Consider the following 13,496-nt stretch of genomic DNA (forward strand, 5'->3'; position numbering starts at 1 on the left):
CCCTGAACGTTCTAACCTCTCTCTCACAGTTGGTGTCTGAAGCAGAGCCCTGCAGAGCCCATTTCAAAGGGTTTTTGGGGGAATTCAGTCATCCCTGGAGCGATTTTGTCACTTTTTCGATTTTTCTGCACATAATGGAAGCATGCTGGGTCTGTAGGAGAAGAGTCTGAGGCCCACGGAGCTTTCTTTCCCTCAATCTAAGTATCCGCACGGCGCCCTCTGTTGGCTATTAGAATATATGATGTTTGGCTAAATGTTGCAGTCCAAGTGTTTATCCTTGGCCAGACATAAGCTACTGATACAGGAGCCTTCCAGGCGTCTTCCGTGTGTAGTTTAGTTTTTAAAGTATCCTGGAGAAGACGGGGTTTGGATTAAGGCAGTAATGGAGAAAGTTTGCGACATTAAACATAAAACTTTTCCCCAGTGCTGTTTCCCTGACTGAAATGACACCCTCATGGCTGCTCTTTAAGGTTAAACTGCACATCCAGAGATCTGATCACAAATCACCATTTTGTTTGTCTACTTTCCCCCCATGCTGCTTCTGACCCCAAAAGGGGGGTGGGGGTGGTACAGAGAATTCGTATGGGGGAAGGCCCTCTGCCCAGCGTTAGTGTTTAGTGCAACCCAGGGCTGTCTAAGCAGAATAGTAGGTGAGTGCAAAGTCCCAGAATCTGCCATCTCAAATGATCTTTTTTCCCCCTCCATACAGAGGGATTTCAGAAAGTCTCCCACGCCTAACCTCCATGATCCGAGGAATTGGAGATCCTCTAGTTGCAGTCTATGCTAGAGCATATCTCTGCAGGGTAGGATTTCATTACTCTTTTAACAATGGTTTTATTGGTTCCACCTGGAGGTGGGGGGGAAAGATTAGCAGCAGATGAATTTCCAGAACATGAAAGAACTAGGATAAAACAAATTGGATGTGGGGTGTTCTTTTTCAGTGCTCCTAAAGGTGTTCTCTTTGTAAACGGCAGCCTCAAGAGGGCCCGATTTGGAATGAGACTGTGGCGTGGGAGGGCAGAGAAACCCCATTGCTGGGTTCCAATCTGGAACACTCATGCAGAGCTGTGTTTTGCCCTACTGTGCAGACGTACAGGCCTTCTATATAATGCCTGCACATTTGTCCCAGTGGAGTTGCAGATAGCTCCATGGGGCTGGTTTGGGGATGGAAAATGGATGAGTCAAAGTCCTGCATCGTGTTCCCAATAAAAATTGCATTATTTCAGGGAACAGGATCGTAGTCTGTTCCACTGTTTATTGTATGTATTACCTTGTTCTTACTTTACTGCTTTCTATTTTTATAAATCCATTTTTGCATCTTTTATGACATACCTTGCCTGATACTTTTTTGTGCTGCTTGTAATTTTTGAAGCTTTAGACCTATTGTATTGCTTATTGAATGTCTCGTGCTGTTTGATATACAAAGAAATATGGTGCCACGGGAAACACTGTGTTTGCTGCACCACCATATTTTGTGCTATCAAATGGCGTTGTAAATGCTGTAAATTAATGGGGGCATGCAATTTGCATTTGGAACTATTCACAATTCACTAAGTAATGCCACATTGAGAATGCTTCCAGTTACCAATTTCATTATTTCAGATATTCAGAATTATTCTGGGCTTTTGGAATCCCTTTGGCTCCTATAGAAAGCAGATTGGGCTGACCGTGAAATGAAAGTGCAAGGCATCCCCCTTCGCCCAAGCAGCCTGGCCCCAAGGCTAGTGAGGAAAGGAGGCTCAGCATCCGATGATTTGGGTTGCTGGAGGTTTACCAAGGGAGGAGGGACCAGATTGTGAACAAGGCCTTTGACTGATGCCTATCTGCACTCACAAATTTTGAGGGAGATGCAGACAACCAAAAACACATTCATGTTGGCTCTTCTCACTTGAAAAGGTGTGTATAGCTCCTATACATCCCCCCCCGTCTGTCCCCTGGCCACTTGCTGTTGTTTAATGATCTTCGACGTGGTCTCTGTGCTTCACACCCATGGGATTCAGTGCCCCTGCGCTGGATTGATCGGTACTGTAGCAAGCTCTTACGGATTTTCGCGCCCAGACCTCAGGCATGCGCAGGAACCCCCAACCACGCATGCCCAGAGGGGTGGGCGCGGACATCCCGCCAGGTCCTTTCTTTCCGCTGCGCTGGGAACACCTTTCTTTGGTTGGTGAGATTAGTAGCTGTTTTTTTTCCTCAGAAGCTCTTCAGATTTCACTTCGTCTATTCTCTTTTTCCTTCGCTTCTTTGTTTTTTCTTCCTATATCTAAAAAAAAATTTTTAGAGGGGGAAGTTTACCTCAGTTTGGCCTTCGCCCCGCCCCACCTCTTTTCTTGTCCGTTTTGTTTACTTTATGGAGAAAAGGCAGGGCTTTTTCAAACGTTGTACAGGGTGCGGCAGTAACCAGATGGCCACACCCTTTGTATTTTTTGTCTTGGTGAGATGCACCGCCCAGAGTCTTGCCAGCACTGTGCCAAGTTTTCCAATCAAACTAGGAAAAATCGAGTGGCGCGTCTCCGAGTAGCGTTACTGGATTTGGCGCTAAACCCCTCTTCCATCATGGATTCAGACATGCCGGTGAGACCATCGACATCGACGGCTCCAGCGTCAAAGTCCTCGTCCGGCATTGTCCAGTTGACATTGAAGCATCCAGCACCGACAGCACAGTCTTCGGCATCCAGTCCCATAAAAAAGAAGAAGGAGAAGTCGGGTAAAGACCACAAGTCCCCCAAAAAGGGTTCCTCTAAACCCCTGAAGGCGGCGAAGTCTGGAAAAGTCGTAGGTTCTGCACTGGGTATTGCCCCTAAGGTACCCCCGTTCCTACAACTGTATAGGCATCGGAGGCTCCGGTCACCCCACCGATACCAACCATCCAACTGATGGACTCTCCTATACACTAGCTAGACCATGATATGCTGGCGGACATGCGTCCTTTCTCCGACATTAACAATGTGGAAATCCTCAGCCGTCCCTTGGGCAGGGATTGTTTTCCCTCTGTTCAGTCATTGGCGTCACCACTCTCTGAGTTCCATGCCGATATCGGTGCAAGTCGGCATCGACATATCCCGTCTGACACCCAACGTCATCCCCCCCCCTTTTTGCCAAAGATCGATCTTTCGATATCAACACGCGGGCTGATAGGGGCCACTCCAGGAGACGAGAAGCTTCACTATCTCCTAGACACTCCCGCTCCAGGAGTAGATCGCCACAGGTTTTTCTGCCCCCACCGCCTCCTGCTTTCTCTTGGGATCACTCTCAGATGCGCTATCTCTACGGGGCTTATCCACCAGCGTCCACGCCCTGGCTCACGCCAGCAGCTTATTCAGATTGGGATTGTTATTCTGCGCATAGATCGCGGTCCCCCCACAGATCGAGAGTGACACCCTCTGCGTCTCTTTCTCATCTTCCCGACCGTCCATCTGAAGACCTTCCTAGACATCGACCAGATCAATATCAACCAGCTAGTCCCCCTATTCCAACTCCATCAATCCAGGAGCTGACCGGTCAAGCGGAAGCCACTCCTGTACAATTACCAGACCCTGATTCCTCTGTTTCCACAGATGAGGATTCCGACACGGGGGTTTCAGATGTCCACAGCTCACCTGACCAGCCATCTCCTAAACAGGCAGTGGCCGATGACCAACCCATATCTCCATCAGAAAACCTAACATCTTACTGAGACCTCATTAAAAGAATGGTCCATTCCCTTGGCCTTTCCGTTGTACAGCCTCAACCATTGGTTACAGATGCTGTATTCGATGTTGTACAGTTAGATACATCGACAGCTATAGTGCACATGTCTATGGTCCTGTTACAGGCGGCTAAAACGCCGTGGGATAAACCTTCATCAGCTCCAGTGTCCACACGCTGCATGGACCATATGTACAGAGTCCAGGAAGCAGGAGCGGAATTCACCCACCCTCAACTGAACTCAGTGGTAGTTACTTCCTCATCCGAGTCGAAGAAAACCCATTCTGCCCCTTCAGACGGGGAGAGCAGAAAGCTAGATGCATTCGGCCGATGGTTCTTCTCCACGGGAGCACTCGGTGTGAAGACCATGAATTACTTAGCATGTATGAGTAGATATCAATATACCTTATGGGAAAGGCTTTCTGAGATGTTAGCAACACTTCCCGATAATAAGTGTCAGTTAGCCCACATCATCCAAAAGGAGGGCATGGTGCTGGCAAAACAACAAATTAATACTTCTAAGCATGTGTTAAACAACTGCTCAAGGACAATGGCTTCAGCCACTATACCCACCTTTCCCCACCTGTCAAAGTATGGGACTCTCTACTTTGGTGGAATGCTCCCTCCAACCTTTTCCGGGGAGCACCCTTCCACCGAAGACACTCCTGGCTATGCAGCACCAATTTGCAGTCGGACACCAGGGCATTCATAGAAGACCTCCCCTTCAATGGCCTTGGTCTTTTTAATAGCACCACAGACACCATATTGCAAGATATGGACAAAAGCATAAAGGCCTCTCGTACTCTGGGTGTTTCTTCCTCGACGAGGCAACAATACCGGCCTCGTCCTGGCAAAAACGTATCCCAAACCATCGGTCTCCTGAGCGGCAGTGGAGGCCACGTACATCCTCTGGAGGCCAGAAGCCCACATTTCAGAAACCCAGATTCGGATTGGGACAACAACCCCCCTGCCATAAGCAGGCTAAGTCGACAAAACAGGGTTTTTGACTTCATGTTCTTCAGTCACATCCCACCCGTCTAGCCCTTTTCCTCCAAACTTGGCGCTTCATCACCACAGATGAATGGGTGCTGTCCATCTTGACCCATGGTTACCGTATAGATTTTATACATAACCCCACTACTTCAGTCTTCATTGTTACACCCCCTTCATCAGTTCTTCTGGAGGAGGTGTCTGTCCTTCTGTGCAAGGGAGCCATCAAGCCGGTGCCACTTTACCAACACGGCACGGGATTCTATTCCCATTATTTCCCAGTTCCAAAGCGGGATGGAGGCGTTCGACCAATCTTAGATCTAAGGGCACTCAACTGCTTTGTGCGCTACCTCCATTTCCGCATGGTCTCCTTGCAGCAGATTCTGCCACTTCTCCAAAAGAACATCTGGATGGCCACTCTGGATCTCCAGGACGCGTACTTCCACCTCACCATCCACCCGTCCCACCGTCAATACCTATGCTTTGCGATTGGCCAACATCACTACCAATATGCAGCTTTGCCATTCGGTCTCTCAAGTGCACCGAGAGTATTCACAAAGACAATGATAGTGGTTGCGGCCTTCCTTCATCTCAGGGGTATCTCCATTTACACATACATCGACGATTGGCTACAGGTTGCAATTTCCAGAGATGCCCTACTCTCCGACATCAACTCTGACCCTCCTGGGAAACCTCGGACTGCAGGTGAATCTAGAAAAGTCTCAACTTCAACCGATCCAGAAAATACACGACATCAGTGCAGTACTGGACTTGATAAGTTGCAGAGCCTACTTACCACAAAGCAGGGCCGTGGACATTGTGAATCTAGCCACAGTGATGCATACTCGGCCATCGGTAATGGCGTTCCAGATACAGAGACTCCTCGGCCTGATGGCTGCGACTACATCCGTCCTTGTCTTCACCAGCTTGAGAATGCGCCACCTACAACTTTGGTTTATCTGCAATTTCAATCCAGAGCGAGACACACACTATACCCACCTTTCCCCACCTGTCAAAGTATGGGACTCTCTACTTTGGTGGACTGCTCCCTCCAACCTTTTCTGGGGAGCACCCTTCCACCCTCCATCACCGGAAATCACCCTCACGACAGATGCGTCTCTCTCAGGTTGGGGCGCTCATCTCATGGGTATCTTGGCGGCAGATGGGACACACAGAAATGGAACTGTCACATCAACTTTCTGGAGCTACTTGTGATACGGTTCACTATCACCAGTTTTCTGCCTCTGATCAAGGGGAAGTGTGTCATGATCCTTACGGACAATACTACTGCCCTCAGCTATATAAACAGGCAGGGGGGCACTGTCTCTCAACGCCTCTGTGAACTGGCCATTCGGTTGTGGGACTTCTGCATCACCCACAACATCTTCCTCATCGCCACGCATATACCAGGGCACATGAATGTGCAGGCAGACCAACTGAGTCGGGGAGGACTTCGTCTGCATGAATGGGAAAGGAATTTGACCTACCTCCTCGCACTCTTCCGCAAGTGGGGTTTCCCCCAAATAGATGTTTTTGCAACCAGGGCGAACAAAAAGTGTCCTATGTTCTGCAGCCGAGGAGGCAGGGACCTGCAGTCTTTGGGGGACAGTCTTCTCTATCCGTGGTCCAGAGATTTCCTCTTTGTCTTCCCCCCACTGCCTCTGCTTCCAAGAGCGGTGCGCAAAATCATCAGCGACAAAGCGGATTGCATCCTCATATCCCCGTGGTGGCTGAGGAAGCCATGGTTCTCAACCATACTGGACCTGTCAGCAGGGGTGTACCACCAATTCCCGCCGGTTCAAGATCATCAACTCATCCACTCCTATCTGAGTCTCCTCTCCTATACCATGATGTCCCACGACTGAAGCTAATGTGCTACTGAACTCCAGAAACGCCATGACACGAAAATCTTACCATTACACATGGCGAATGTTTTGTTCCTCTTTGGGTGATGATGCCCCTCGAGCCGCTTCCGCAGGTCTCGAGAAGGTTTTTTAATCCTTCTGTCTCTCGCTGAGTCTGAACTGTCACATTCTTCGTTGAAAGTTTATTTGGCTACACTTTCAGCCTACCATGTTCAAGTTGAGGGACGCACACTTTTTTCGCATCCTCTTTCTAAACGTTTTTTGAAAGGACTGTTACACCTTTATCCTCCTTTAAAACGCCCTGTGAGCCCCTGGGACCTTCCCCCGGTACTTCGCCAACTCACCAGAAAACCATTTGAGCCGCTCGCGACTTGAAATTCCTGTCGTGGAAAACAGTATTTCTGGTGGCTGTCACTTCGGCAAGGCGAGTGGGGGAAATACTGCCTTTCAGACATGATTCTCCTTACCTATCTTTTTTGCCCGACGGCGTCCGTCTTGTTCCTGACATCCCTTTCTTGCCAAAGGTAGTGTCAGAGTTTCACCTACACGCAGAGGTCTTCCTCCTGGATTTCTTTCCCTCTCCCACATCCCCTGAGGAGAGGCTACTGCACACATTGGACACAAAGCGTGCACTTCTGTTCTACCTACAGAGAACTCGTCCATCAAGACGTGACTGTCAGCTGTTCATTTCCTATGCTCTAGCCAAGCTGGGAACTCGTATCACGGCTCAGCGTTTGTCAAGGTGGATTGTAGGTCTTATCCGCCTCTGCTATCTTACTGCCAAGCAGCCATTACCTGGCCCTATCAGGGCTCATTCTACTCGAGCTGTTGCAGCCTCCACTGCTTTCCTCCAGGGAGTTCCCCTACTGGACATTTGCAGAGCCGCTATCTGGGCTACGCCTAATACATTCATAAGGCACTATGCCCTTGATGTTCGCAAGAACTCTCGTACCAACATGGGACGTCACATCTTATCTTCGGCTTCACAGTAATGACCTGCCAGCACTCTCCTCCAGGTAGGCCACTGCTCGCTATTCTCCCATGGGTGTGAAGCACAGAGACCACGTCGAAGATAAACAGGTTGCTTACCTGTAACTGATGATCTTCAAGTGGTCATCTGTGCATTCACACCACCCGCCTTCCTTCCCCGCTGTTGTCAGCTTCTATGTTTTTATTTACGTTGATTTGCTGCGGCCTGAAGGAACTGGCGGGATGTCCGCGCCCACCCCTCTGGGCATGCGTGGTTGGGGGTTCTTGCGCATGCCTGAGGTCTGGGTGCGAAAATCCGTTAGAGCTTGCTACAGTACTGATCGATCCAGCGCAGGCGCACTGAATCCCGTGAGTGTGAATGCACAGATGACCACTTGAAGATCATCAGTTACAGGTAAGCAACCTGTTTTTCTGCAGGCAGAATGGGTCCTCCCTCCCTCCCTTTCCCAGCATCTCAGCCTTCATTGATTCCCACTTCACCCCACCTAGTCTATGCATTTGCATGACAACATGTGTCGTAGCTGAGGAAATTCTGAATGTATCTCTTTCCTTGAATGCAGGTTGGGATGGAAGTGGCTCCCCAACTGAAAGAAAGCCTGAACAAGAACTTCTTTGATTTTCTTCTCACCTTTAAGCAAGTAAGGGATAGTTTCTAAGTGCTGTGACTCGAACGGCGGTGAGGGAGGCCTCCTGTGCTTGCCTCTGAACTGGGCTTAGATAGGCTGAGCTTATTTGCTGATACAGTAATAAATTGTCAGGTAAACTGGGCTATCCCAAGCCTGATCCAAAAACTTGGAATCCTGCGGTGCTTGTGCTGATGTAATCTGGACCACCGTAGGATTCTCGAAAAGCCCTTCCCCCACTTAACTGGCTGCTGCTCTGTGCTGCCGGACCAGGTAGGAGGAGGAAAAGTCTCTCCTTCCTTTCTTAGTTCTTCCCCTCCCCAGCATACCCTCCCCTGCCCTGTGTGTACTCAGTGCTGTCAAAATAGTAGCTGAGGAACCCAGTGGAGGGAAGAAAGGGCTGGGAGGCGGGGACAACGACTCTTGTTTCTCCTCGCAACTACTTCTGACCTCTGCCCTAACGCAGCTATCGTGGTCAACAGCCCTGTAGCTAGGGATTTGGGGGGGGGGGCAGCTAACCCAGCCCAGGGCATCTCGTGATCCACACTGGAAGAAGGCACAAGCGCTGGATCACGCCCTCCTTGGGTCTCCTCTCCTCTTCCAAGCTCGACCTCCAGGTCACTTGGCTGCAGTGCACGTGTGTGCAGGGAGGTTGGGGGAGACGTTCTGCATGCTCTCTTTCTCACATGCACATTGGGGAGGGGGCACATCCGCACGGGTGCGCACGGCGGCGGCTCCCTAACAAAGGCAAACAAGGGATTGTTCCTGAAGCCCCAGAAGGACTATCAGGTGGCTGGTGCATCCGCCCACTCAACTCCCTCCCGGCTTTCCCCGGAGGGATCGTTGTTTCGCAAGTGCCCTGCAGTCTGAGTGCGTCCCAGAGCGGCATCCTAAGGAGTTGGCGGTCTGGGCTCCATTGTCAGGGCGGGAGGGGGTGTAGTGGCCCAGACCTGCGGAGCTCCTGAAGGGGCGCCCAGAACCATCAGGAGAGCTCTTTGCCCAGGAACCCAAACGCCTCCCCAGGAGGAAGGTGGCCCAGAAGAAACACTAGGGGGTTGGGCCCCACAGGGCCTGCATTAGCTACGGGCCTGGTGGTCAATATCCGCTGGCTCAGGTGCAGTCTCTCATCTTGCACTGATGAAGATTGTTATGAGTCTTGAGATTCTTACTGTGTCCAGGGAACACAAACTGTGGCATTTCTCAGTGTGAGGCGGAAAAGAAACCCTTCTGTAGGTGGATGGCGCTCTTGGATCCAAATCAAGGTGGTTCTAAAAATCTTGTTCATACGGTACTTTGGATTCTACCTGAGAGACAGTAGAAGTCATCCTCCCCTCACCATGGGAAGATGACTTATTTACTGGAAATATTTGTATGCCACTTTTCTATCATCTGCTGAAAGCGGTTTCCAGGTATACCATAAACACTGTAACCAGCAACAATATGGTCAATGCAAACAGTCAGCACAACAGCAGGTCAAACTCCAAAGGCCCTTAAATAAATAAGATACTAAGTAAAGCAGGGATTTTTCATGTTTATCTGCACACAGGATCTCTTTGATCCAGTGCAGAGGAAATCCGCTTAACTGAGAAACATGGTGAATGACTTTATTTTTGTTAATGGTTGATTGCTTGAAACAGGTGTCCGAAATTTCCCTTGAGTTCAGCATTGTGGGTTTTAACTTGGAATCTATCCTTTTATTTCCCCTAGGAGCTGGGAGGCTTTTCACAATGATTTATCTTTGTTTTTCACAGATTCATGGTGACACAGTGCAGAATCAGTTGGTGGTGCAGTGTGTAGAAATCCCATTGTACCTCACTCTTTATTCTCCTGCAATAGATTGGATTCTACAATGCATCTCTTATTGGGCTGCAGAGGTAAAGAATGCTTTGGTTATAGGCAAGGTTTAATGTTTAACTGGAACAAAGATCTAAGGTGGTACTTGAATTTGTCCATGGTTTTGAATATATACCTGTGCATCACCTCAGGTCCGTTGAATCTTCCCTGTTGTTGGATCCCTTTGTAGAAGTATGTCGTTTGGCTACCGTCTGGACATGCTCCAATCCAGGGACTCTGCAGAAAATGCAAGACCATTTTTTTTCGGTGTGCCTGGATGGCATTTAAGGTTCAGCTGGCTCTATGTCTGAAGAGGTTGTGAGAGTTAGATACTGAAATTCTAGTTGCTATGAAGTAGACTGTTGGTTTTTCATGTGTATGTTTTCCAGTTCTGGTTGAGGGGTGAGGGTAGGGTTGTCAGATCCAGTTGGGAAACTCCTGGAGATTTGGGGATGGAACTTGAGGAGGGCAGGGACCTCAGTGGAGTACAGTGCCATAAAGTCCACCCTCCAAAGCATCCATTTCTCCAGGGAAACTGAGCTTTGTAGTGTGGAAATGAGCTGTAATTCTAGGGGATCCCCAGGCCCCACCTGGAGGCTGGCATCCCTCCCTAGTTAGTGGTGTATGCTGCCTTGCATTGGTGTTCAAGGTGAGATAGAAAGCTTTTAATATGTGCAGTGGTACTGGGGGTGTGCAAGAAAGAAATCTTTTTTTCTGGATTTGGGTATATTGAACCCAAAAAATATCAGTATTTCCTGATATGCCCAAATCCCAATATCGGCCCTGACCGTGACCCTGCCTAACACTAGTTTCCCAACCCCCAGCCACAATGCCACTGGGCTGCTACCAGTGCACAGTCAGCGACAGATACGCATTGTGTATCTATGCAGGGGTCCAGATGTCAGACATAAAGTGCACAGTTCTCCTGCAGGTGTGGGACAACTGTGTCTTCACATGGTCCCTGGAAGCTCTATACAATGAGGGCAAACATGGTCCTCCTCAATAAGAAAACCTTTTTAAAAATGTTGTTCAGTCAAACCAGTCACTGTCTTTATTTTTCAAGCATGCAGGCAGGATCTGATCCGAAGTCCACAGCAGAGTCTGTCAGGCAGCACTGAGGAGTCAGACTCAAAGCAGCAGCTGAAGCCAAAGCCAGTGCACACTCTCCAAACCAAATCTCAGCAATGGAGTCTAGCTCTGCCAGGCCCTTGCTTTTATGCACTTTGCCCATGCTTAGACAGCCATGCCAAAAAAGAACAAAGTTCTGTGATTGGCTAAAAAGCAGTGTGCCCCGTAACCTGAAATCCTATTCGCCAAATTGCCACTGCGCCCCTATCCCCCATTTCCTGGGAAATGGCTGGTGAAAGCAAGGTAGTTACCGGGACTTAACATTGGACGCCAACAACAACCTTGCAAGTTGCAAACCTGCAATGCAGTGCCATTTGCAAAAGCATTGCAATGATTGGCTAAGCTCCCCCTAGGGTGCTTTTGCTACTGGGCTGCAGAGATGCCTCTTCCCCCTACCTCCTGTTGCCCTGGAAACCAAAGCAAAAGGCAGGAAAGAGCCCTAGAGGAGAGAACTGAAAGTTACTTTGTAGCCCTTTAAAGTTTAAAGTAACCTCTTCGTGAGCAGCTATTCAGTATACCCTAATAAAAGCCAAATAATTTCAGCTTTATTTGGGATCAACTATACTGGTAGCTGAAATTATTCTCTGATTTGTATTTGGCTTAGGACAAACCCGAAAAATACTAGTAAGGTATTTTTTTGACTTGGGTATACCAAATGCACACACCTTAAGTGTTTTTAGCAAGTATAATTTGGGTGCTGTGCTTGAAGATTGTATTTTGCAGGTTTTGATTCAGGTGGATTAGTGATCAAAGCAGCTCGCTATCTAATCAACCATAAAAATATAGGAAGTATGTTCTTTTTTTCTTTCTTTTTGGGATAGCTACTAAGGCTGTTTATAATAAAAAAAAATCAATACAGGTAAATTGAAAATTGGAGGTACAAGCGATTTTTCAAATACAGGTTTTGAAGCTAAAAGGTTATTTAAAAAAAAAAAGAATGTATCATTCCAAAGCAGTTGGTGGTTGGATGCAAGTTTGCATGTGAATGTAAGATAAGTAGCAGCTTGTTAATATTGTAAAGGCTATAAAAGTTAATGGAAAATCTGCAGTTTCAGAGTTCCAATGCATTTTTTAAAAAAAATTCAACTTGCTTCTCTGCCCTAAATCTGCCAAAGGAGCCAGACTCATGATTGTGCACCTTTGTGGGTTTCTGGCCACCAGTATTAAAAATGCTTTCACATGAGAGTCACACTGGAATCCAGAGTATCTCATGAATAAAGGCACAACAAAGAACTCTCTTAACCCAGGCTTTGGGACCTTAAATACATTTTTTTTAAACGTTGCGGAGTTTGGGGCTGTTTCCAGGTTCTACAGTGTTTGAGGATGGCATTTTGCTAGCCTGCGGCTTCACTGTATTATATAAACTTCCCTAACAGAAAGAGAGATTTGCTCATGGTTTCACCTAGCAAACTAACTCAGGATAAGCCTGTGTTGATGTTCTGCCATTTTAGTAAATGGGGATGAGAATGTTGCCCTACATCAAAACCTGCTACTCTGCAAACCCGTGGCTGAGATTTCTGTGCAGGGGGGTGCATTTTTGCTGACCCCCAATTCCTGTTGCAGCCCCAGATGGCCCCTTACACTGTTCTTGAGGATCCCTGTTATCCCAGGAGCAGCATTTCTGGGGGCATTTGGAGCAACAGATCAAGGGAGGGGGCAGGAAGTCCTACTCCACTGATGAAAATTTCTTTCCATCAGAAATTGCCGCTAGATCCAAGACAGCGCTTGCTCATGCGAGCAAATTTCCAGATTTAATGATCAACAGTCTTGCAGGTTGCTGATAGATTGAGCAAGTATGAATCATCCTTTTTGCTGATAAACTCTCAGAACTCACTAATACACACAAAGAATACAAGCCATTTTAGAGAAGTCGGGGGTCCAGTTATGATAGTTTCAGCAAGCCAGGTGCAATGAGGAATGGACAGATGGAAGGCAGCAGTATTGAGTTTGTACGACACTATGGAGATGTTCAATTTTCTGTCCCCATGTGCTCACTCAACCAATATCTTTTAGCCTACTACGGTACCACTGTTCCCAGTATATATACATCTCCTGGGGGAAAGGAGTTAGCCATGCTGTTCCCAGGTTCCTCTTTGCCTCTGCAGTTGTCCAGAGTAGGGAATTTCAAGAAGCATAAAGTAGTTCATTATTGTATGGAACAGAGTTCGAGTCCAGTGGCACCTTTAAGACCGACAAAGTTTTATTCAAGGTATAAGCTTTTTGTGTGCAAGCACACTTCTTCAGATACAGTGAAACACAATTTTCTCAGCCATTACAAAGGTGGGGTGGGGTTTAGTTGTCAGGAAGGGCCAATTAGAGTTAAGACAGAGACAGAAGCAAAATTGAAAATTATTAGTCCTTACATATAGGTTGAGGGTGA

The 13,496-nt window shown here is 47.9% G+C and overlaps 1 protein-coding gene across 1 annotated transcript in view; it reads left to right on the forward strand.

The window, feature by feature from the left end:
• Positions 1-13,496, forward strand: part of LOC107114570 (chromosome unknown open reading frame, human C16orf62) — a 97,716-nt gene that overhangs the window by 28,910 nt on the left and 55,310 nt on the right. The window contains exons 10-12 of the mRNA XM_015416108.1: positions 710-803; positions 8,093-8,170; positions 9,907-10,029. Of these exons, the coding sequence (XP_015271594.1) occupies positions 710-803; positions 8,093-8,170; positions 9,907-10,029 (295 nt within the window). The remainder of the gene's footprint in view (positions 1-709; positions 804-8,092; positions 8,171-9,906; positions 10,030-13,496) is intronic.

Source organism: Gekko japonicus, unplaced genomic scaffold (genome assembly GCF_001447785.1).
Source record: "Gekko japonicus isolate JY-2015 unplaced genomic scaffold, Gekko_japonicus_V1.1 scaffold321, whole genome shotgun sequence".
Classification (NCBI taxonomy): Eukaryota; Metazoa; Chordata; class Lepidosauria; order Squamata; family Gekkonidae; genus Gekko; species Gekko japonicus.